This window comes from Quercus suber, unplaced genomic scaffold, assembly GCF_002906115.3.
Source record: "Quercus suber isolate HL8 unplaced genomic scaffold, Cork oak 2.0 scaffold_223, whole genome shotgun sequence".
NCBI lineage: Eukaryota > Viridiplantae > Streptophyta > Magnoliopsida > Fagales > Fagaceae > Quercus > Quercus suber.
In genome coordinates this window covers 459094-483510 of record NW_027069681.1, presented here as the reverse complement: position 1 = coordinate 483510, position 24417 = coordinate 459094, and the positions used below count along the sequence as shown (strand labels likewise).

General features: G+C 36.4%; 1 protein-coding gene and 1 pseudogene across 1 annotated transcript; both read left to right on the top strand.

Moving 5' to 3' along the window:
• The first annotated feature begins 6651 nt into the window (after positions 1–6651).
• Positions 6652–11940, top strand: LOC111993002 (cucumisin). Its single transcript, XM_065780003.1, is given in 10 exon segments — positions 6652–6740; positions 7048–7139; positions 7250–7493; positions 7996–8512; positions 9016–9113; positions 9467–9685; positions 9836–9947; positions 10312–10525; positions 11397–11753; positions 11756–11940. Coding segments are annotated over 10 exon segments (2100 nt in total). The 5' UTR covers positions 6652–6666; the 3' UTR covers positions 11929–11940.
• A 3491-nt stretch (positions 11941–15431) lies between these two features.
• On the top strand, positions 15432–23107 carry LOC111992983 (cucumisin-like; annotated as a pseudogene).
• Positions 23108–24417: the final 1310 nt, after the last annotated feature.

The following is a 24417-nucleotide window of genomic DNA, read 5'->3' as shown; positions in this document are numbered from 1 at the left end:
AAATTTGTTGTATATATATCTCTAACATCACTCAAAATATAATAAAACAAAAGGCACTTGTTTTTTTAGTATTTGTCCAATACACTAAAAAATTTCTATTTTGATGTTATGTGATGCCAACCTCTCCCAACTACAAAAGAAAATTGAATCGTCCAAATCCAACTATATAAGATCACATTTCTATTACAAATTGAGGGGGGCTTGAAAATTACAAAAGCAGCAAAGTTACAAATTTCACATAATGATAGCATCTTTCCGTCCTATATACCGAAGGAAAATTGCTTCGCATTTCAAGAACTCATATTCGAAAGTCCAGCGATAGTTTTTCTACATCGACACTATAAGCCCCATGGCTTTCATGAATGGCAACCTGACACCCTGTTTGGCATACGAGGATTCTGTGCTTGAACTTACAAACAAAACATGCATTGACTAGGGTAATTTTGGATTCATATCTCGTGCAATACCTAGAGTATTGCACGGGGTGCAATAGCTTTAATATCAACCATTGATTAAATCCAATGCTCAAAATATTGACATGTTATCTGTCCAACCTGGCAATCCGTATGCCCATCTATTTCTCTTCTCTTTTCAGTTTTCACTTAGCAACAGTTTACCCAAATGATTTTAGAAAAGCTCTCTCTCCTCTCTTATTTTTCTCTCACTCTCTAACTTCCACCAGGGGTTTTTCTCTCTCTACCTCCTTCTCCCTGACGCTCCTCTCAACCCCAATTGTGCCTCCCGTACAGCCATTGCTCCACCTCGCCAATTTTGGCAAGAGCGGGCTTGGTCTGTCGGATTACCCTGAAACCCACAAATCTCTTTCCCCACTACCGCCTACACTATTCTCTAAAACACACACTATGCTCTGAAATCTTCTAAAAGTAGTAGATGGTGTCAATTAACTGCCTGTTGTTTGTCTCTGTTGAAGTCTGACTGTTCTTGGAGTGGTTCTTGAGCACACTACTCCCGCTATTCCAGCCAACTATTTCCCTAAGGAAGTTATTCTGAAATTCATTTTCAAAGAATCTATTTAGCGGCTTTCTGCGTGTGTTTTTGGTAATAGGAAATGTAATGGTTGCAAAATTATGCTTATTATTAGTTCTAAGTTTGGAATTTTATGAGTTTTAATTAAAATTTAGTTTTTATATTGCCTGCATTTTTTGGTCAATTGTATCAAAATGCTTAAATCCTTGTAATTTGTATTCAAAGGGTTATTATTAGGTTCCTAATGATGAACGTTAAAACCTTGCGGGATTGTCTATTTGAGTGTTTGACCAAAAAATGAATGTCCAACACATTGAAAAATGCTTTGTGGACAAATTTTGACAACATATATTTCATCTCACAAATCTCTTTCCCACAAATCTTTTTCTCCAATACCGCCCACACTATTCTCTGAAACCCACACTATGCTCTGAAATCTTCTGAAAGCAGTAGATGATGTCAATCAACTGCTTCTTGTTTGTCTCCGTTGAAGTCCAACTATTTTGGGTATGGTTGATTAATTTGGATTTTTTGGTTTCAAATGGATGGCAGTTGGATGGCCGTTTACAGACTTGGGGGTTGATGTCAAATGGGTTTTGATATGAGCATATGTTTTATTGTGTAAATACTAAATACATGTCATTGTGTGTGTGAGTGATTGAGTGTGAGTGAAATCTGTATTTATGCTTAAATTAGTGTAAACACATGGAGTAGACTGCTGGCCTTAAAATCTAGGTATGTAAAGGGTTAGTTCTATGTAACAACCTTGTTGTTGTTGTTGTTGTTGTTGTTGTTTTTTTTTTTTTTTTTTTTTTTCCTTCCTTTGCTCTGATCTTTGTTATTTTTTTTTTTTTTTTTTGGGTAATTAGTCCAACCTCCCTGTTGCTATTGCTGATATTTGTAGAGCCAATTGTTTTTTTTTTTTTTTTGGAGAAACCCCCTAGGAATAGGGAATATTATTAAGCATTTAGTCGAAGATCAAAGTTGTAAACATTAAAAGTGTCGAAATGAACAGACTCTATTCAGATAGTGAAAGGACTAAAAATAGCTTTTCTAGCTAATCTATGAGTCATACAATTATCTCGCCTTTTAACATGGTGAAAAGAAACATAAGTAAAAAGAGAACTAAGAAAAGTAATGTCTTGCAAAATATGCCCAAACTGGAGTGGAACATATTATCACCCTTGATCGAGTTGATAATGCCCAATTGTTCTTCTATTGTTCTTCAATTTTTTCCGTTAAAGAAAGTCCAGTTTATAATAATAATAATAATAATAATAATAATAATAATAACACAATAAAGGTTTGCACCATCCCCCAAGGTTTATAAGAAACGATTGCGAGAGGCAAGTGACATCAAATTAGGTTAGTGAAGTTGTATGCTTGAATAAGCAATGCTAGGAGAGAAAATTTTTGAATTCTTAAATGAGTTTAATTTGAGGTTTCTTTTTCCACCAAAAAGAGAGAGAGAGAGAGAATTTTCACAACTTGTTAATGTGATATGTTATTATAGGAGTAACATCACTTTTAATTATATTTGTGATTTATGAAATTTATTGTACTTTTATCTAACCTTCCCTCCAAAAAGAAAAAGAATAATAATGTGCATTTTTCAGTTGGACAAAATTTTCCTTCAAATTAATTTGGGAGAATTTTTTTAGAACCCATTATATCTAGATCAATAAAACCATTTATATATATATATATATACACATAATATTTAAATAACTCACATAATGATGATTTTATCAATGATCATGCAGTTGAGGCGTTTTTTTAAACCAATTTTAGAGGTAAGCCTTTCCATTTTCAATTTGTTGGTAGTACAACTGTACAAGGTGATGTTAAATTAATTATGACCTATAAATCAAGTAAAAAAATGTATGACTGAAAAAGATGTTGAAAGTGTATGATGTCATGCTTGAAGCCTATATGTATATAATCATGATGTGAAAAAGATAATTAAAAATCTTGAGAAAAATACAAATGGATATTAGAAAAAATAATTCTAAAGTTTTTTGGTTTTCTACAGTGTTTCTTCAAAACTTTCAACAAGTGGTCTCAAAACTTTCAACCAGAGACTAACTACTGTATTTCTTAAAGTTTAGACTATAGAAGTTCACTGTTTCCATTTTCTCTGTCCTACAAGTTGATTAGGCTGACGGAGGACATTGACAAAGTAGAAATCAAGGAAATAACGACAAAGAAAAGTCTTTTTGCGCGTAAATTTTTGGCTATAAGCCTATAATATTGAAAATTGGGAAGATATGGATCTGCGGTTGTTTCCAAAAGTTAAAGATAATGGTACTGCACTGGAATTCTATGTGCCATGTATGCATGTTCACACATGTTGGTGGACATATTAGAGGCCGTTTTCTAGGTCAATATCACAGCCAGTGAATTAAAGATGGAAAATGTCTAATTAAATTTTTTTTTATTAACTTATGACATTCGTTATATGATGATTGCTCTTTATTATTAAACTAAGATATTAATCGATTCTTTATATAGACAGAATTTGAATTTCAGATTTTTTATTTGATGACATATGATGTGTGCGCGCCCGATACCGAAACCCGTCAGACTGGGCCTCAAGTTGGGCTCACAACTTACTTGTATAGTGGGTTTGGATTTCCAACACTGGGTCGTTCTTCTCGCTGAGACCTAAGGCCCTTTCTTTTCTTTCCTCGTGGGTCTGGGTCACCTTCTCTTTTTACTCACTCTGTTCTTATACTCTCCATACTGCGCACCATTTTTTCCAACCCCTTTCTTCTCCAAACTTCCTGCATTTATAGGCCATAGTTTAGTGGAGAGGTCATAATTACTTGCCAACGAGTGCAACCGGCGGTCCACTATTATCGATCGTATAGGATAACGAAATGCATTGATCCTAATCAAACTCAGCAGCATATCCAAACAAGAGTGAAGAACTAACATCTTTTACATAGGGTATAGGATAGATTTAACGGGTAGAGTGTTTGATAAATTACATTAATTAAATGATTTGAATTGGTTATCCCTGTTTGAAAACTAAATTGATAAAGAAAAATTTAGATGTCAGAATTAACAAAAGATGATAGCTGGCTTTGGACAATTCTATTTGTTGGCGGGCTTTAAAAATAGCTGTTTGAGAACCCAAAGACTTAAAGCTTAATCTCAATTCCATCCTGTAAAGTTGTGATTTACAACTATGTTTTATATTGGCTTTATTTCATGACAAAAAATGTTATAATTGCATTAATTTTGTTCCTTATATTTTTTGGGATTTTATTGTATTAGGTTTAGTATTAAGTTGGTGAAGAATCAAGCATGAAATGAAAAATTAGTGCAATTTCGCGATTAACTCGCAAGAAGCTCGTGAGTAAAGGTTCCCACAAAAAGAGCACATGAGAAGCACATGTTAGAAGTTGAAGAGTCATATCAAGCTGTCAGTTTCGCAAGTGTCTCACAAGAAGGGCCAACCCGCGAGATACTCGGGAAACTCTTTATCTGGAGGATTTTAAATGTGACTTTCTTACCCTTCACCCATACTATATATACCCTCATTACCCACAAAAGCAAGAGAGGCTATTTCAAAGAGAAAAACTCTAGATAGGTTTTCTACAACACAACACACCCATCTTTTAGAGAGAGAGAGAGAGAGCTACTCATCTTTAGTGAAAAATCATTGTAGTCTCTTCTCCTTCCTTCTCTCATTGTCATACCTTGAGAAGAAATTGATACCCAAACACAACCCACGCTTTTTCAAAGTGTAGTAAGTGTTTTGGAGCTTGGGAAGTTTTGGGGATTTGCCAAAAGAAGCTGGTGAGGCTTGACAGATGCAATTGGGCGTATTACGGGATTTGGAAAACTAGTGAAGACAAAACTCCAAGAAGTCCATTGGTAATAGGAGCTTGGAGGGCTTAAGTACATTGGGTAGACTAGACTTGGAGAGTCTTTTATTATTCGTGTATTCTAACTTATTTACTAGTGGATCAATTTTGACTTGGAGGGTCACGAAAAGGTTTTTCGCCGAGTTCTTTGGTTTCCTCTTCGATAACACGTTTTGGTGTTATCTTGTGCTTGCATTTCTCTTCCATTACTCTTGTGCTTTATTTTATATTGTTGATAATAGAGGAATATGGCTTAGGGTAGCGATAACGATTGTTTGCGCTTCTTACTCTTGTTCCGGACTTGATATAAGTTAGAGTAAAAGTTTTTTAGCCGTAATTTTTATTGGGGTCTAAACAAGCTTTTGTGTATTTACACAAATCTGGGCTTTTACATCCTTATAAAGCCCATTTCTTTTTACAACAAGAACATTACTAGTTCCAGCTTTGGAACTTTTGATTGTTGGCGTGCTTCAACGTAGCTTAGAGTACTTGCATCAACTCGTGTAAATGGCATAAAGGTCAACTTTTGCCTAAACAATCCTAGAAATCATCCACTCCAGCTTATGCATTAATTGTGCAAAATGCATTTTAGTCATAGTACTTGTGCAAACATACATTTGTGCATTTCAGTTTTTTATTCTTCTTGCGTTTTCCAAAAATGAAGGAAGAGAATAAATAGTTGTCGTGGTGTGTTAAGAGAGAGAAATAATTAAAAAAATAAAAAAAAAATTAATATTTAATGAAATATAGGTTAGAAACTTATAATAGATAACCTGATCTGTATGTTTTTTTAAAAGTGGTTAGATAAAAAAAATTATTGTGCAAAAATAGATATAAATTTGTTAAAGTTCTAAAGATCGGAAGAGAAGTAAGGAAGAAGATCAAAAGAAAGGAAAAGAAGAGCTGAAGGCTAAGTCTGGAGATTAACGACAGAAGCAATAGCAAAATGACATGAAAACTGAATAAAGCAACATCTAAATACGCATGGCTTGTGTTCACACGTGCAATAACTAACTTAGCGGAATTAGTTAGTTAGTTCTGCTCTTAGTGTATATAACAGAGTATTTGGTATAGATTCATTTCAATGCAATATACAGATATTTTCCCAAACATCTCTCAAGGTTTCTATTTGAATTTCTGTTAGGATTCTGTTAAAATTTCTACATGAGGTGATGTGAATATTCTTAGCTGTTTGAGAACCCAAAGAAGCAAAGACAGCTTTCAATTCCTTCCTTTAATAACCCAATTTCTCTCACGCTTTGAGTGAAAAACTTTCACAATTAATTAAAACACAGGCTCTTGGGGGAGTTTTCTGATGGAAAGCCAAACGTCTCTGTTTCCATCGCTAATCTTAATTTTTTTCCTCACTTGTACTCTGCTTAATTCCTGTTATGGGGCGACTGATGGTGATCGAAAGGCATGTTTATCTTTCTCGTAGGCCTTTTAGTATTATTATTCCTTTGTCTTTTTTAATCTGAAAACTCATGGGCCAGCATTGTGATCAAATCAATTCATTGATTTTGCGAGAATCAAAAAATTACTTTTGGCTTAGACTAGGGCTTGTGTTTTCTTTGAATGAGCAAAAGCCTATACAAAAAAGTTCCATACGCTTTAATATTTTATTTTGAGTTTATAGTGGTGTGGAGTGATTTGAATCTGAATGTTTTTGTTAGAAACATCAGGAAATATCAATTTATTGAACTACAAGGTTCTTGGCCGTTCCATAACTATGTTGGTGCCTTTTATTTTATTTATATATTTTGCATGACTTAGCAAAATTTTGTGAACACAGGTTTACATTGTGTACATGGGCGATCTACCGAAGGGCAAAATTTCTGCATCATCTATTCATACCAACATTCTACAAGAAGTTGTGGGCAGGTTATTAGTTAAAAAAACCATTGACTTTGAATGATAATTGGTACTTTTTTTTATATATAATAATTAGATGATGGGTACTTGGGCAGACGGTTGTGAGCATTAAAATACCATTATTTTAAAATTGGACATGACATATGCCATTTGCTATCATATTACGTTAGACAATAATTATAAATTTAAAATAAAAAAATTTTGTGTAATTAAAAAGCAGAAATGCGAATCCAAACGAACACATGTGCATTTCTAAAGAGTTCACCAAGCGAAACCATGTACCTAGCTAACTTGTCTAATGGAATGCATTGTACAGTGATGGAGTGGATTCTAAGCTATATAGCTATACGAAGAGCTTCAGTGGGTTTGTGGCTAATCTAACCACTGAGGAGGCACAAAAATTAAAAGGTTGGTGAACTATATGTGATTTTGTAGAGATTGCCATCTATCAAGCGTTCCTTGTTTTAGTGTTCATGAAGTTATATATGAAGAAGAACGAAATCTTGGATTATTTATAGGCATGGAGGGAGTAATGTCCGTGTTCCCTAACGAAAATAAACAACTCCACACGACAAAGTCATGGGACTTCATGGGCTTTCCCAATAATGTGAATAGAACAACTTTTGAGAGCGACATTATCATTGGAATGTTTGACACGGGGATTTGGCCAGAGTCAGAGAGTTTCAATGATCAAGGATTTGGTCCACCTCCAAAAAGATGGAGGGGCGTTTGTCAAGAATCGTCCAATTTCACTTGCAACAAGTAAACCACTATATCATTGTGACATATATACATACATGCATGCGCTTACACACAATTACTTGTATCCCAATCTGAACTATGTCCCCAATTGATGAAGTTTGAAGTTTAAATAATTCTGTAGGTTAGGATATTATTTGAGATTGTTTTAGCCTTTGTTTTAATTTCAATTTGTAGGAGTAAGTTCCTATTTTTAGGAATAAATTGTGATGAGGTTATCACATACTTGACTATTTATATAAATTGAATGCTTTTAAGTAGAGAATTAACTAAAAAAAGTCTATTACCTCTCTCAAATTTTAGAGGCTAGTCATCTCGAATAGAATAATTTATCACATCACAATCATATTTTTAGCTTTTTTAAATGGGTGATCATGACATATAAACACACATGCATGCACACAAATGTGCTGGATATGATATTATTATAAATTATTATTTGATCGATCCCACAGGTTTAAACTTAATCACTTATCCATTCTTCTAACAATTATAATTCTTACAGCAAAATTATTGGAGCTCGATACTATCGAAGCAAAGGACAATTAATAGGTCAAGATGATTTTGATTCACCAAGAGACTCTGAAGGTCATGGGACCCATACTGCATCAACAGCAGCAGGAAATTTAGTCAATGGGGCAAGCCTATTAGGGCTTGGCTTAGGGACAGCCCGAGGAGGAGTTCCCACTGCTCGGATTGCTGTTTACAAGATATGTTGGTCTCGTGGGTGTTCAGATGCTGACATTCTTGCGGCATTTGATGATGCAATCTTCGATGGAGTGGACATAATCTCTCTTTCAGTTGGAGGGTTATTTACTAAAGATTATTTTGATGACTCCATTGCTATAGGAGCCTTCCACGCAATGAAGAATGGTATACTCACATCTAATTCTGCTGGCAATTCTGGTCCTTCTCCTGCATCAGTCACCAATGTTTCACCTTGGTCACTCACAGTGGCTGCTACCACTATTGATAGAAAGTTTGTGACTAATGTGAAGTTGGGTAATGGTGAGCTTTATGAGGTGAGTTGGATTTCTTTTTTCTTCATATATGTAGATTAGTGTTTAATGCTGTCTTCTATATTTGAAATTGCTGGTCATATCAATGATACTTTTCTAGGCTGGACTTATCCCTGGTATCATAATCATCAGTGACATTTAATCATAGTGTGATGTTAAAAATATTACAAATTTTAAAACATAGTTCTTACAAATTGATATATTATCAATACTCTTAAAAAAATAAATAAATAAATAAAAAACTACAAACAATTGTTTATCAATAATGCTATATACAATTTTTTTTTCAAGAAATTTCACAATTCTTAAGTTAGTAGACTACAAGTGGTTAATACAACTGACATTCATAGGCCCACCACTTTTTCTCTATCATATCTGTTCATTTATTAGGTGGTTGAATTTCATCAATCACATTTATTGCGAAATCAATTTATAAGATTTATATAGTAAAATTTGTAATAGTTTTAGTTTTTTTTTTTTTAATAATAACTTTTTTCTATATACAGGGGCTTTCTATAAACACTTTTGACCTAAAGAACAAAATGTTCCCTATTATTTATGGTGGAGACGCCCAAAGCACAGGTTCCGACCCATATGATTCCAGGTTATTGAAGATACAGAATGCCAGTTATGAATGTATTGAAGTTTTGCTAATATGCTTGTAATCATAGAAAAAAAGAATGGAAAAAGTTTTCCTTCAATTTGGGTTGGAAAAAAATCCCTTATGAGTTATGATCCAATAAAAACTATTTTAACTAGGTTCTTAAAATTGAAAACAGTTGTACGCGAGCTAATGTTGAAACTTGAAAATTTCTAGAAAAGTGTTAGCAATATAAACTCATAATTTTAAAGCACTATACATTAAAATTAGCCAAATTCTCAAAAATTAAAGAGCTTTACAGTTAAAACTCTACTTCGAACAAAAACACCAAACGGGGTATTGATTTTGAAATGCAGATTATGTCTTACCAACACCATCGACAAGAAATTGGTAGAAGGAAAAATTCTTCTTTGTGATATGGCATTAAATGGGGAGGAGCAACTGGCTGCCGGTGCAGTTGGTACTATAATGCAAGATACAACATTCCCTGATGTTGCCTTCTCTTTCCTTTTACCTGCTTCCTGCTTGGGATTGAAGAAAGTAAGCGAACTCAAAGACTACTATAACTCATCTAGGTATTTTCTTAAGTCACAATTGTGATTTACTAATGAGATTTCCCTATAAGTTTTCTAAATTATTGTTGCATACAACTGTGTTCTTATAAGACACTTAGTACTAAATTAATTACATCCTTTTTTTTTTAATGTTTTGTTGATTACTAATAGAACACCCACAGCAACTATACAAAAAAGTATTGAGGGAAAGGATGAATTGGCCCCATACGTAGCAACCTTTTCTTCAAGGGGACCTAATCCAATTACAAGGGACATTCTCAAGGTAATTTTAGTAATTTTCCATTTTGTACATAATCTCCTTCCTTTTTCTTAATTCTAAATTCACATAATTTTGTATAGCCCGATTTAACAGCACCTGGAGTGGATATTTTGGCTGCATGGTCAGAGGCTACAACTGTGACAAGAGACGAAGGAGATACAAGAATGATTACTAATAGAACACCCACAGCAACTATACAAAAAAGTATTGAGGGAAAGGATGAATTGGCCCCATACGTAGCAACCTTTTCTTCAAGGGGACCTAATCCAATTACAAGGGACATTCTCAAGGTAATTTTAGTAATTTTCCATTTTGTACATAATCTCCTTCCTTTTTCTTAATTCTAAATTCACATAATTTTGTATAGCCCGATTTAACAGCACCTGGAGTGGATATTTTGGCTGCATGGTCAGAGGCTACAACTGTGACAAGAGACGAAGGAGATACAAGAGTAGTTCCATATAATATAGTCTCTGGGACGTCAATGTCTTGCCCTCATGCAACTGCAGCAGCAGCTTATGTGAAATCGTTTCATCCAACATGGTCCCCTGCTGCAATTAAGTCTGCTCTAATGACAACAGGTAGAGTGATGCAGGGATAAAAATTAAACTAAATAAATTTTACAAACTAATTTATCACTAATTGCAAAAAAAAAAAAAAGTTCAAATATTCATCTATTTATTATGTTGTTGAAATTTACTAGTTACATTAATAGTCACATTAGTTTATAAACTTTATGTAACAAAATATATCGTATTTTTAGGATTTTCCATTATTAAATTTAGAACCTTTGTGGGATATAAAATCATTAGGGTGTCTAGGCCAATAAATCATTTTATAGTAAAGAAGAATTGGCTTAATCTTTAACGAATTTGAAACTTTATGCTTAAAGAAGCAGATTAAACAAGCTTGCATCTCTTTAAAACTCCCAAAATTTATAACGTTGTTGAGATATGTCAATTACATTAATTTCTATATCAATCTATAAACTTTATGTAACAAAACATATTGCATATTTAACATTTTTCATTATTAAAGTTGGAACTTTTGAAGTGGATTTCAGTTAACTCAGCTGGTAAAGTCTCTTGTCATCAAATAAGAGATCTGAGATTGGATCCTCGCCTACTCCAAAAAATCAATTAGTGTTTTGATTTGATGATAAAATGCAATAATTATCAAGAGCTGATATCATATGTTGAAACTGTCTCTAAATAAAAGTTAGAACTTTTGAGGGATATAAATCACTAGGATGACTAGTCCTAGAAGCCGTTTTATAATAAATAAGAAATTAGATTGGCTTAGTCTTTAGTGAATTTGAAACTTAGTGTTTAAAGAAGTTAATTAAACAAACTTGCTTCTCTTTAAGACATTCAACATTGAAATTTGAAATGTGTACCAAATGTGATTAGAACCTAGTTTTATGGATAACTAATCTTCTTATTCTATTTACAGTTTATCCCATAAGTGTTGACAGGAACACAGATGCGGAGTTTGCTTATGGGGCAGGTCAAATAAATCCTACAAGGGCCATTAACCCCGGTTTAATATATGATGCTGGAGAGATTGATTATGTAGACTTCTTGTGTGGGCAAGGCTATAGTAATGAGTTTTTAAGACTTGTCACAAGCGAAAACAACAGTTGCCCACAAACCACTAAAAAACTTGCTTCACATCTAAACTATCCTTCCTTTACATTATCTTCCAAGTCAAAATCTGTCAGAACCCACGTGTTTCCTAGGACTGTGACAAATGTTGGGTCACCAATGTCCACATACAAGGCCATTGTAAATGCCCCAACGGGACTAAAAATTAACTAATACCAAATGTGCTTTCATTTAAGTCTCTTGGGCAAAAGAAATCCTTTTTGGTGAAGGTCACAAGACTTGAAACAAAGATGGATAATATTATAATCTCTGGCTCCTTTATTTGGTATGATGGGGTGCATCAAGTGCGGAGCCCTATTATTGCTCAAGTTTACTCTTAAGAGATTTTTATTCATGCATGCTTATTTGGTTTTTCACTAAATAATAGAGGTGCTTATTTCTGTCGGATCTAATGTGTAAATCAATAAACTTGGTATTTTTCATTGCATTAAAGAAATAAATTGAAAATATCATTTTGGGTCTACATTTTAGGGTCACGATCAATTTAATCTCTACATTTTAATAGCAATAATTTGGTCCATATTATTTATAATTTGCAACCAATTAGGTCACTACTATTTTCAATTTGCAGTCATTTTGGGTCTAAAATTACATGGTATTAATTTAGTAATTTTGTTCTATAAAATTATACTTTGCCTCTGTTAACAATATCATTGATTCTTTTAAGAGTAATGTTTAGCCATTAATATTTCTACAACATTTTTACAAATTGTTGAGGTAGAAATTTTTATTGGTTTGCATCTGGGCCTAACACTTACATACACCATTTTTTTACTTGCTAATAATTACTCACCTCTCAGCAATTTGTAAAAAAAAAAAAAAAAAAAAAAAAAAAAAAAAGAAAAGAAAAAAAAGTACCTCTAGCATTTTCCTTATTTTAGAGGCCATAAAAAAATTTATAGATCTAAAATCTAAAATAAAATATACAACCCCAAAAAAATTAGTCCAATCAACCTATTTTACCAAAAACAAACAACTCTGACTTTTACCCAATAGCAAACGCATGCAACAAAGACACCAAAAAAGAAAAACCCTCAATGGAGTCAATGGTCAAATCCACCGGACGCAGCCAACAACAGAGCTACCCTCTTTAACTCCATGTCCTGGCTCTGTCCCTGGCTGAGTTGATATATCTGTCTACCAAAGTTGGAGATGGTAAATCTGATTTGTGTCTAAAAATTAATTTATTCACATGATGGCTACTAATTTATTTAACTCGGCAAATTTCATGTTGTAAATGTCAATATAACAGAGATTCGAACATTTTTAAAATGAATATCTATGTGGTTGGATTGTGTTGCTTCTTCAGCTTAGCGTAATCTGTGGAGTACTGTTTGAGGAGAAAAAGAAAATGTGACTCGTGAATAACTGAGGTAATTGATAGGAAGAACAAGAAAGGAAAATTTAGGCTTGGTTAGACCAGTATAAACTTTAAAGCCTTCGTAAGCTCACTTGCTCTATTTAACACCACTACTTGGGCCTTCATGCAGCAAAACAACTAACACCTATGATTTTAGTCAAAATGTATTTATTTGTTTAGACCCGTGAACACTCAAATTCATTTAACCTAATTAATTAACCAAACACAAACAATCATATCATAAAGTGCCAAAAAATAAAGACGACAAGTAATATGATTACCCAGGAAAACTATGAAACCAACCGTTTCAAGGTAAAAAACCTAGAAATGATTTAACCTAATTATCTTCAAGGTGAACAAATTCATTATGATAGAATGGAAGTTTTACAATTTTTTTTTTCCCTAAAATCTAAAACTACCTCTTGTAGTACTTACTCACACAACCATATACAGCTCTGACTCCACAAACTCTTCTATCTGAATTTACATAACACAAATACCCATGTTTGTGACTTCAAAATCTCACTCAAAGGTTTAGATCACCATCAGTAGTTGATCTTTATGCAGCAACTTGTCTCCACTAGTTCTTGATTTTAGATCTAGCTTCCGGTAGATGCTTATTTAGTTAGAAGGCTACAAAAACCTCACAAATATCACAAGAGTATAACTCACAAGACTTCTAAGAACTTCTATAACTTATTTTAGGGTTTTCCTTTTATAAGCAGTATTGTTAGATTGAAACCCTAAACGTTTTCGCGAGCCTTGGGCCTGATTTAAATTCTGTAAAATACGACTTTCGATTGGAAAAAGCCTTTCTTTCGATTAGTTGAGCTTCACAAAATCTGAACTCTTCTTTTTGCAACTTGATTGTTCTTGAATCTTGACTTGAACAAACTTGAGCAATGTCGAACACCTAATCTAGACATATTTTTGTTCTCAGTTTGCCAAAATACATATATATTTAGAACCTAACAGTATTATCACATGTAAGACCCGTGCTCTAAGGTGAATGCATTGAACTTCTATAGTGCCTTAATAAAATAGGAAAATTACAATTTATCATATGTGATGTGGTCAATCATAATTTAATTCTCAAATTATCAATGAGTTTGAATTAAAATTAAATTGTTAAAGTTCCATCTAAATTAACAGATTTTTTTTTTTTACCAACTTTAAATTATAACTTAGACTCTTGTGGTTTGACTTAATAACAAATTTATTCTATAAAACTTTTTAGTTACTATATGTTGACTACCTGAAGTTTGGATTAAAAAGAAATCCTTATGGGTGGGTTCTAATTTAACAGTTTCATTTTAGTTCTAATTTTTGGGGGATAAAATATATTGATTGTAAATTTATGAATTAAAATGTAATATGAAAAAATTATAGGAAAACAGAATTTAATTTCACCTATTGTCAAATTCATAGGATAAACAAAATGTAATTTCTCCCATAAAAAAAAAAAACAAAAAAACAAAAACAAAAACAAAATGTAATTTCCACTATTGTGAAATCCTTCTTATTTTTATTTTTTGAGAAAAATTTCTTCATGAATATTATTAAAAAAAAATTGGTAACTCAGCAGCAACAACTTTATTAGACTCCATCTAAACTAAAAATTTAAAAAAAAAAAAAAAAAAAAAGTCTTGCATTGTTGACCAAAGTATGTGCAAAAAAAAAAAAAAAAAAAAAAAAACAAAAACAAAAACAAAAGCAAAACAAAATGTAATTTCCACTATTGTGAAATCCTTCTTATTTTTATTTTTTGAGAAAAATTTCTTCATGAATATTATTAAAAAAAATTGGTAACTCAGCAGCAACAACTTTATTAGACTCCATCTAAACTAAAAATTAAAAAAAAATTAAAATTAAAAAAAAAATAGTCTTGCATTGTTGACTAAAGTATGTGCAACGATGCATTGATTTCTCCCACCAAGAGTGAAGGACTCAAATCTTTTAGGTGAAGTATAGGACGAATTTAACGCGTTTAGAGTGTTTCGGAATACACTAGGATTAACAATTTTGCAAAGAAGGATTTAATGAAACAGAGATTGAAGTGGGTCAAAGTTAACTTCCATCATTGGTGTCGCATTGTGAATAGCCGGTTTTGGACAATTGTGTTTATTGGCGAGCTTAACAATATCTGTCTGAGAACCTAAAGACTTAAACCATAATTTCAATTCCATCCTTTGTAAAGCCCATTTCTTTTCACAACAACATTGCTACTTCCAGCTTTGGATTTGTTTTGGCATGCTTCACAATAGCTTAGATGTTTGAGAACCCATTGTCAGTTTTCAATTCCTTCCTTTATATATAGCCCATTTCTCTCACACTTTAAGTGAACAACTTTAACAGTTAACTAAACCACAGGCTCTTGGGAGAGTTCCCTGATGGAAAGCCAAATGTCTGCCTTTCCATGGCTGATCTTAATTTGACTTGTCTGCGCTCTGCTTAATTCAAGTTATGGGGCTATTGATGCTGATTGAAAGGCATAACATCTCTCTATTAGGCCTATTAGTAATTTGGTTTTATTATCTCCATTTTTTTTTTCTTATCTTTTTTAATCTGATAACTCATGGGCCAGTATTGTGATCAAAACAATGACTAGTTAGGCAGCCAGGTTGCAATCAAAAATTATTTTGGTCTTGGGGGTTTACTTTGAATGGGCGAAGCCTATACAAAAAGTTCCATACGATTTATTCTGTTTTGTTCAAAAAATCAGAAAGTGACAACCTATTAAACTACAAGCCTCTTGACCTACTGACCATTCCATTAGTATTTTGGTGCTTTTCATTTTATTTATATATTTTGCATGATTTGACAAAATTTTGTGAGCACAGGTTTACATCGTGTACTTGGGCGGTCTACCAAAAAGCGAAATTTCTGCCTCATCTATTCATACCAACATTCTACAAGAAGTTATTGGTAGATTATTAATAAAAAAGACATTGATTTTGAGTGACAATTTAGAATATGGGTGCTTTTTTTTATAATATAATTAGATGATGGGCACTGGGGGCAGGCGGTTGAGTGATTAAAAATACCATAACTACAAAATTGGACATGATAAATGCTGTTTGCTATCACAGTGCATTGGACAATAAAAAGAAATGTTTTGTCATTTAAAAAGCAGAAATGCGTATCCAAACAAACAAATATGCATTTCTAAAGAGATCACTATGTGATACCACGTACCTAACTTGTCTAATGGAATGCATTGTACAGTGATGGAGTGAATTTTTTGCTACATAAGCTACACAAAGAGCTTCAATGGGTTTGTGGCAAAGCTAACCAAGGAGGAGGCGCAAATATTAGAAGGTTAACTCTTTGAACTATGTTTTTCTAGAGATTGCTACCAATTGTTCCTTGTTTTAGTTATCATGAAGTCACATATGAATAAGAACTAAATTTTGGATTTCAGGCATGGAGGGCATAGTGTCCGTGTTCCCTAACGAAAAGAAAAAACTCCACACGACAAGGTCATGGGATTTCATGGGCTTCTCCTAGAATCTCAATAGAACAACTTTTGAAAGCAATGTTATCATTGGAATGCTTGACTCAGGGATTTGGCCAGAGTCAGAAAGTTTCAATGATCAAGGATTTGGTCCACCTCCAAAAGGATGGAAAGGCATAAACATAAACATTTATAAGGATTTTGAACTTTTTAAATGAGAGATAAAGCGAACATGAGTTTTAACCTCAAAACAAGATGTTATGATATTATGATAAAATTTTACTTAATCCCAAAAAGCTCAAATTTAATCACTTAACCATTCTTCTAACAATTTTAACTCCTACTGCAAAATTATTGGAGCTCGATACTATCAGAGCAAAAGAAAAGTAGGTCAACATGATATTGCTTCACCAAGAGACTCCGAAGGCCATGGAACCCATACTGCATCAACAGTAGCAAGAAATCTTGTCAGTGGGGCAAGCCTATTTGGCCTTGGCTTAGGGACAGCCCAAGGAGTTCCCTCTACTCGCACTGCTGTTTACAAGATATGTTGGTCTGATGGGTATTATGATGCTGACATTCTTACGGCATTTGATGATGCAATTAGCGATGGAGTGGACATAGTCTCTCTTTCAATTGGAGGGGCTACTGGTTGCCGGTGCAATTGGTACAATAATGCAAGATGCAAGGTTCACTGATGTTGGCTTCTCTTTCCCTTTACCTACTTCATTGTTGAGCTTGAAGAACGGAAGTGAGGTCAAAGACTACCGTAACTCATCTAGGTATTTTCTATGTTTTCTCGAATATTGTTGCATATACTATGTTCTAATAAAACACAGTACTATATTAATTGCATTCTTTTTTGTGTTATGTTAATTCCTAATAGAGTAACCTTCGCAACTATACAAAAAAGTATTGAGAAAAATGATGAATTGGCCCCATACGTAGTATCCTTTTCGTCAAAGGGACCTAACCCAATTACAAGGGACATTTTCAAGGTAATTTTAGTAATTTTCTATTTTTTACAGTGTCCTTCCTTTTTTCTTAATTTTGACTTTACATAATTTTGTACAGCCCGATTTAACAGCCCCTGGAGTAGACATTTTGGTTGTATGGTCAGAGACTTCAATTGTGACTGGAATAGAAGGAGATACAAGAATAGTTCCATATAATATAGTCTCTAGAACATCAATGTCTTGCCCACATGCAACTGCAGCAGCTGCTTATTTGAAATCATTTCATCCAACATGGTCCCCTGCTGCAATTAAGTCAGCTCTAATGACAACATGTAATTAAGAGAAAGTGATGCCAAAGATACAAATTTTAGTAACAAACTTTACAAACTAATGGGTTACCAATCACAAAAAGTAATTCAAACATTTATATAGTATGTTGTTCAAATCTACAAATTACATTAATTGTTATATTAGATTATAAAATTTATGTAGCCAAAAAGAAAAAAAATATATATATATATATATATATACACATTAGCGACTTCTCCTTCGCCATGGCCTCAGCTACATCCTTCAGGGCCTTCTCCCGCTCAACCTCCTCGGCCAGCTCCTTCATCCTCCCGTCCACGACGTACGACATTTGCGCAGCCTGACCACACAACATTCACCTTGTAAGGAAAAATGGAAAGAACACATGCCCGGGTAAGTAGGAAGCCGAGAATCGTAAAGAGAAGTAAAACAATTACCGCTATGGTGTGCCACTGCAAACGCCTTCCCAAGGACTCGTCCGTCGACTCCGTGAAAGCATGCAGGTCCTCGGGCAAGAGGATGTCGCACGCCAGGCTCTGCGCCACGCGGCCACCGTTACCTCTGTCCCATACTCGGCGCTGGCTGTAGACGAAAGAGGCTCGCCGCCAAGTTGGAAGGTGGGCCGCCATGCCGCCGGAGCACGGGAAGTAGACGCCAGGTCGATCCCGGTTTGCGCCACCGGTTCCCGGATGACAATGCCGGCCGCCGGTCGCGGGGGCGCGTTGCCCGAGCCCGTCTGAGTTTGGTCTGTTGTGCGCGACCTTTTTCGAACTCGGGTCTGCGGGGCAGCGGGAGGCGAAGCATCCTGGCCGGGTGCCTGGTGTTGCTGCACGGTTGGGCGGGCACTGGGACAAAGTGGTCTAGCGTCATCTTCCTCCTGCCACCATGGCGTAGCCTTGATCGGATCCTGTTTCGGATGAATCAGTCGGTTCCGCGGCGGCGCGCTCCCCTTCCCGAACAGATGCCTGGGGCTCTATTTGTCTCTTGGGCTGCGCAGGAGTTTCTTGCTGGATCTGCTCGTGGGCACGTCTCCTACGCTCGGCGGATACGCGCTCGGCTGAATCGTCGCGAATTGGCTGTCGCTCGTCTGAGCAGATGTACCGGGGACCGAGGTCACGCGCCTCGCCTACAGTTAGCCTTGGGGGGGAAGTTTGCGTGCCGGACGTCTATATACGAGATGAGAGGACTATCAACTAGCAGGGCTTGGTTGAACGGCTGCCAAGTTGAATAGACGGGATTGACTCCAAGGATGAGATGGGACGCTCGGAGTTGCCCGTCCCTATGTACGAAGATTTCTGACCTGAGCAAGAAGTTCAGATCCCGAACATGTACTACTCTGATGTCCGGCTTGAATCTTTTGGTCTCTGCACAGAAAATAAGGGTTAACATTCACATAACCGTACCGAAGTAAAGAAATCAAAGAAAATAAAGGTTAGTCACCGACCAACGTTGCGCGGTGAAATCGCGCAGGGCATCTCTTCGGCAAACCAATTGCCGCTCACCCGAACGAAATCTTTTGCCGAGTTACGGTTCGAATCTGGTAGGCATGAAATAAGCCGTACCCGCGCATCCCTAGTCTTTAAGTAATAGTCAGACTCGACGTTGCCGCACAGGCTATACATCTGATTAATGTCGTGGTGATTTAGTTGCAACCCGTACAACTGGTTCAACCTACTCACACAACTCACCACCCGGTAAAAGTTGGGAGGGAGTTGGTCGGGACAAAGGCCGTAAAATCTTAGGGTACTAAGAATCAGAGGGTCGACCGGAATCTAACCCCACCCTCCAAGATGGCCATCAAGGGAAAGAACACCGTGTTCTCACCACGGCGCCTCTGGATGTCAATATCACCCATATTGCAATAGGCAATGTCTACATCGTTAGGAATGTTATAGGTCTCCCTAAATCTAGCTAAAGCATGCTCGGTTAAAAGAAGGTGAGAGTAACTCATTTTTCAAGACGAGTGTTTTTCAAAGAGAATTGAGAAAAAGAATTCTATAAATACCAAAGAATCGATTGAACTAGGCTAAACAGAAAAATAAGAAGAAGGAGAGGAACTTACTGAGGGCTCTAAGGAGGAAGTGTGTTCTGGGCCAGGGAAAGAACCACGAAGGAGGGATGCTCGGCAGAGTGAAATATTCTAAAATGAGGAATGCAAAAATGAGAACCAGAGATTAGAGGACTATTTATAAGCATGGGGCGTGAAGTGGGAAGCATTAAATGATCCCCTGGCGGGAAAACACGCGAACCGCCGCCTCAACTGCCACACGCGTAACGCCTCGGTACACGAACCGTCAGGTAATAATGGCGGACAGGTCGTCAGTCGACTCCAATCGCGTCTTTTGAGACGCATTAATGTCCCCATCAACAACCGAGCAACGACCCTTCGACTTCCCAGACGGGTGTCTACCCCCTACGACCCTTGATTCACCCCCGAGAATGGGGAGCGAATCAAGGGGGGCTATTGTACGGCCCCCGCGTCATATCCTACATTGGGCCTTGGGCCCTGGCCTGGGTATATGGCCCATGAGGCCAATCCCCTTATACCCGGCAGCCCACCCCCGGGCCACGCGTACTGCAAGCCCGAGCCTTGCTTCTTCATCGTTTCTCGGCAACACCTTTCCATGGAGTAGATATTTGACTCACGGGAAGACCTGCACTGTACCTACCCGGCCGCGCCCCGGAGAGCCACCGCTCCCGAGGACTATCGTGGAGGCAGGAACCAAGTTCCAACGCCACCCTCATAATTTCCCACTCCTACCTGACCACCCACTTACGATCGATAATAGTGGACCGCCGGTTGCACTCGTTGGCAAGTAATTATGACCTCTCCACTAAACTATGGCCTATAAATGCAGGAAGTTTGGAGAAGAAGGGGGTTGGAAAAAATGGTGCGCAGTATGGAGAGTATAAGAACAGAGTGAGTAAAAAGAGAAGGTGACCCAGACCCACGAGGAAAGAAAAGAAAGGGCCTTAGGTCTCAGCGAGAAGAACGACCCAGTGTTGGAAATCCAAACCCACTATACAAGTAAGTTGTGAGCCCAACTTGAGGCCCAGTCCGACGGGTTTCGGTATCGGGCGCGCACAATATATATATATACACACACACATTATCTTTACCATTTTCCATTATTAAATTAAAAACCTTCTATAGTTATGAAGTCACTAAGAGACTAATTGGTTTAGAGCTGTTTTGGATCATGTTGGACTGTGTGCGTTATTGATCCATCCATTGACCAATTGGTGAAGGATGAGGGGGCACAAATCTTTTATAGCATTCGATCGCAGACCAAGCCCATTGGTATTGGAGCAAATTGTGAAATCCCTCACAATCCCTCCCTCACAATGCGGCTCCAACGACTCGAACCTATGACCGAGCTCTGATATCACTTGTCGGACCATGTGCCTTACCGATCCATCCAACGACCAATTAGTGAAGGATGAGGAGGCACAAATCTTTTATAGCATTCGATCGCAGACCAAGCCCATTGGTATTGGAGTGAATTGTAAAATCCCTCACAGATCATATCACTCAAACTCATAACTGAGTTCTCAAAAAACGTGGGACCTACACAAATTTTTTTTGTTTGGCTTGATTTTCACATTGTGTTTCCATCACTCAAAACTCAAAAATTTTGAGCTAGAGTGATGGAAACAGGAAACAAGAATTAAGTGTTTTCAGTTTTTGAGAATTGAGTTTCAGTGGCATCTTTGTAAAATTAAGCAAAGAATGGGACCCACCCGTATGACTTGTCCCATCAAGTAACTCTCTCTCCAACCTGTTCTTCTCTGTCACTTCTCCTTCTTCATTTTTTTTTCTTTTACCCAGAGCTCTCTCTTCTCATTGAGAGAGAGAGCAACCAAATCTCACAAAGCTCTTTCTTGATAGGAAGCTTCGCCGCAACAGGGGATTCGGGAAACGACGTCGGACTGAGCCAGGCCAGATCGTGAGACACGCAACCTCAAGATTGGAAGTTTCGCCGACGACAAGGGATTCGAAAAACAACGTCAAACTGAGCCCAGGTTGGATTATGAGACACGCGGACCTCAAGATCGTGAGACAGGTGGGTCGGAGCTCCATTTTTTGGCTTCGGTTTTTTTTTTTTTTTTTGCTCTGTGTTGTTCTTCTTCTTCTTTGGTGATGTGGGATTTGGTTGTGGGTTTCCTGTGCATTCTTTTGGATTTGTTGTGTGGTGTTGGTGGTGTTGATGGCAGTGGAATCTAGGTTTGTTGTTGTTGGTGGTGATGAAACTGGGTTTGGGTGTGGATTTCATGTTCTTCGTGTAGAGTCATGCGGGTAAGGGAAGAAGATATTGAAAAAGACTGATCGTGGGCTCCACCATTTTGGCAAAAGGTGGACTTAAAAGTTGAGATATATGACTGAGTTTTGTTAAAAACAAAAATTTTGGAGTTTTTGAGTGATAGTGAGTTTTGAGTTATAAGTTATGATTTTGAGTTTGAATATGAGTTATGAATACTGAGTTATAAAAACTAAGCTATCTCTAAACCAAACGAGCCCTAAATGTCTAGTCCTAGAAGTGATTTTATAATAAAGAAGAAGTAGATTGGCTTAATATTTCTTTACTCTTTAGTGAATTTGAAATTTTGTCCATAAGGAACAAAATCAAACAAATTATTTTTATGTATAACTGATACTGTTATGTTTTTTTACAACTTATTCTATGTACTAGAAGTCATTTTATAATAAAGAAGAAAATCGATGGCTTAATAAATCTTTACTCTTTAGTGAATTTGAATCTATGTCCATAAGGAACAAAATCAAACAAATTACTTCCATGTATAATTGATACTCTTATGTTGTTTACAGCTTACTCTATGGGTGTTGACAAGAACACAATGCTGAGTTTGCTTATGGGACAGGTCATATAAATCCCACAAAGGCCATCAACCTTGGTTTAGTATATGATGCTGGAGAGATTGATTGCGTAAATTTCTTGTGTGGGCAAGACTATAGCAACCAGTCTTTAAGACTTGTCACAGGAGATAATAGCAGTTGCTCTCAAGCCATTAAGAAACCTGCTTTTTATCTAAACTATCCTTCCTTTACATTATCTTCACGTCAAAATCTGTGATATCCCGCTTTTTCCTTAGGACTGTGACAAATTTGGGTCACCAGTTTCCACATACAAAGCCATTGTGTATGCACCAACGGGACTAAAAACTGAAGTAACACCAAATGTCCTTTCATTTGAGTCTCTTGGGCAAAAGAAATTCTTTTATGTAAGGGTTATAGCAAAGATGGATGGGTTATAGCAAGATGGATCGTAGTATAATCTCTAGCTCCTTAATTTGGTTTGATGAGGTGAATCAAGCTCAAGTTAGGAGCCTCGTTGTTGCTCATGTTTTCTCTTAAGAGAGTTTTTCTATTCATGTATGCTTGTGTTGGTTTTTTACTTAAGAATGGAAGTCCTCAATTCTTTTGTANATATTATTAAAATATATATATTTTTTATATATATATATATATATATATATATATATGTACGGCCCCGCGTCATATCCTACATTGGGCCTTGGGCCCTGGCCTGGGTATATGGCCCATGAGGCCAATCCCCTTATACCCGGCAGCCCACCCCCGGGCCACGCGTACTGCAAGCCCGAGCCTTGCTTCTTCATCGTTTCTCGGCAACACCTTTCCATGGAGTAGATATTTGACTCACGGGAAGACCTGCACTGTACCTACCCGGCCGCGCCCCGGAGAGCCACCGCTCCCGAGGACTATCGTGGAGGCAGGAACCAAGTTCCAACGCCACCCTCATAATTTCCCACTCCTACCTGACCACCCACTTACGATCGATAATAGTGGACCGCCGGTTGCACTCGTTGGCAAGTAATTATGACCTCTCCACTAAACTATGGCCTATAAATGCAGGAAGTTTGGAGAAGAAGGGGGTTGGAAAAAATGGTGCGCAGTATGGAGAGTATAAGAACAGAGTGAGTAAAAAGAGAAGGTGACCCAGACCCACGAGGAAAGAAAAGAAAGGGCCTTAGGTCTCAGCGAGAAGAACGACCCAGTGTTGGAAATCCAAACCCACTATACAAGTAAGTTGTGAGCCCAACTTGAGCCCAGTCCGACGGGTTTCGGTATCGGGCCGCGCACAATTGGCGCCGTCTGTGGGGAATCTACCAAGCAGTGGTTCCGCTGAGACCCATTTACAGGAAGATGTCTGGAGTAGTACACGAGAGAGCGACTCAGAATGGAAGTCCTCAATTCTTTTGTATCTAAAAAGCAAATTAATATACATGCTTTTTAGTTTTTATTATGCTAAAGAAATAAAATTCTATATTATAATACGTTGAATGTTCCTCTGTCTCTCTCTCTCTCTCTCTCATAGAGTGGTTGGGGAGAACAATAATATCATGTTGACAAGGGAAAATATTAATTAATTTTTAAAATACTTTTACGTTTTTCTTTTTCTTTTTTTTGCTGAAATACTTTTAAGCTATTTAATTATATGATATAATTAAATTCACATGGCATGATTTAATTGGTCCAACTAGCACATATGGTAGGTTTAGCTATCAGCTATGGTGAGAGAAAATAAATAAATAAACTAAACTAAACTATACACAGCTACATTAACCATATATATTTACACTTTTACTATAGTGAATGTGTAAATATACACATTTATACACCCACTAATGTGGGCAGTTTTTGAATAAAATTAAGTAAAATTTGCAACCTTTTGTATTTTAGAATGGCTGG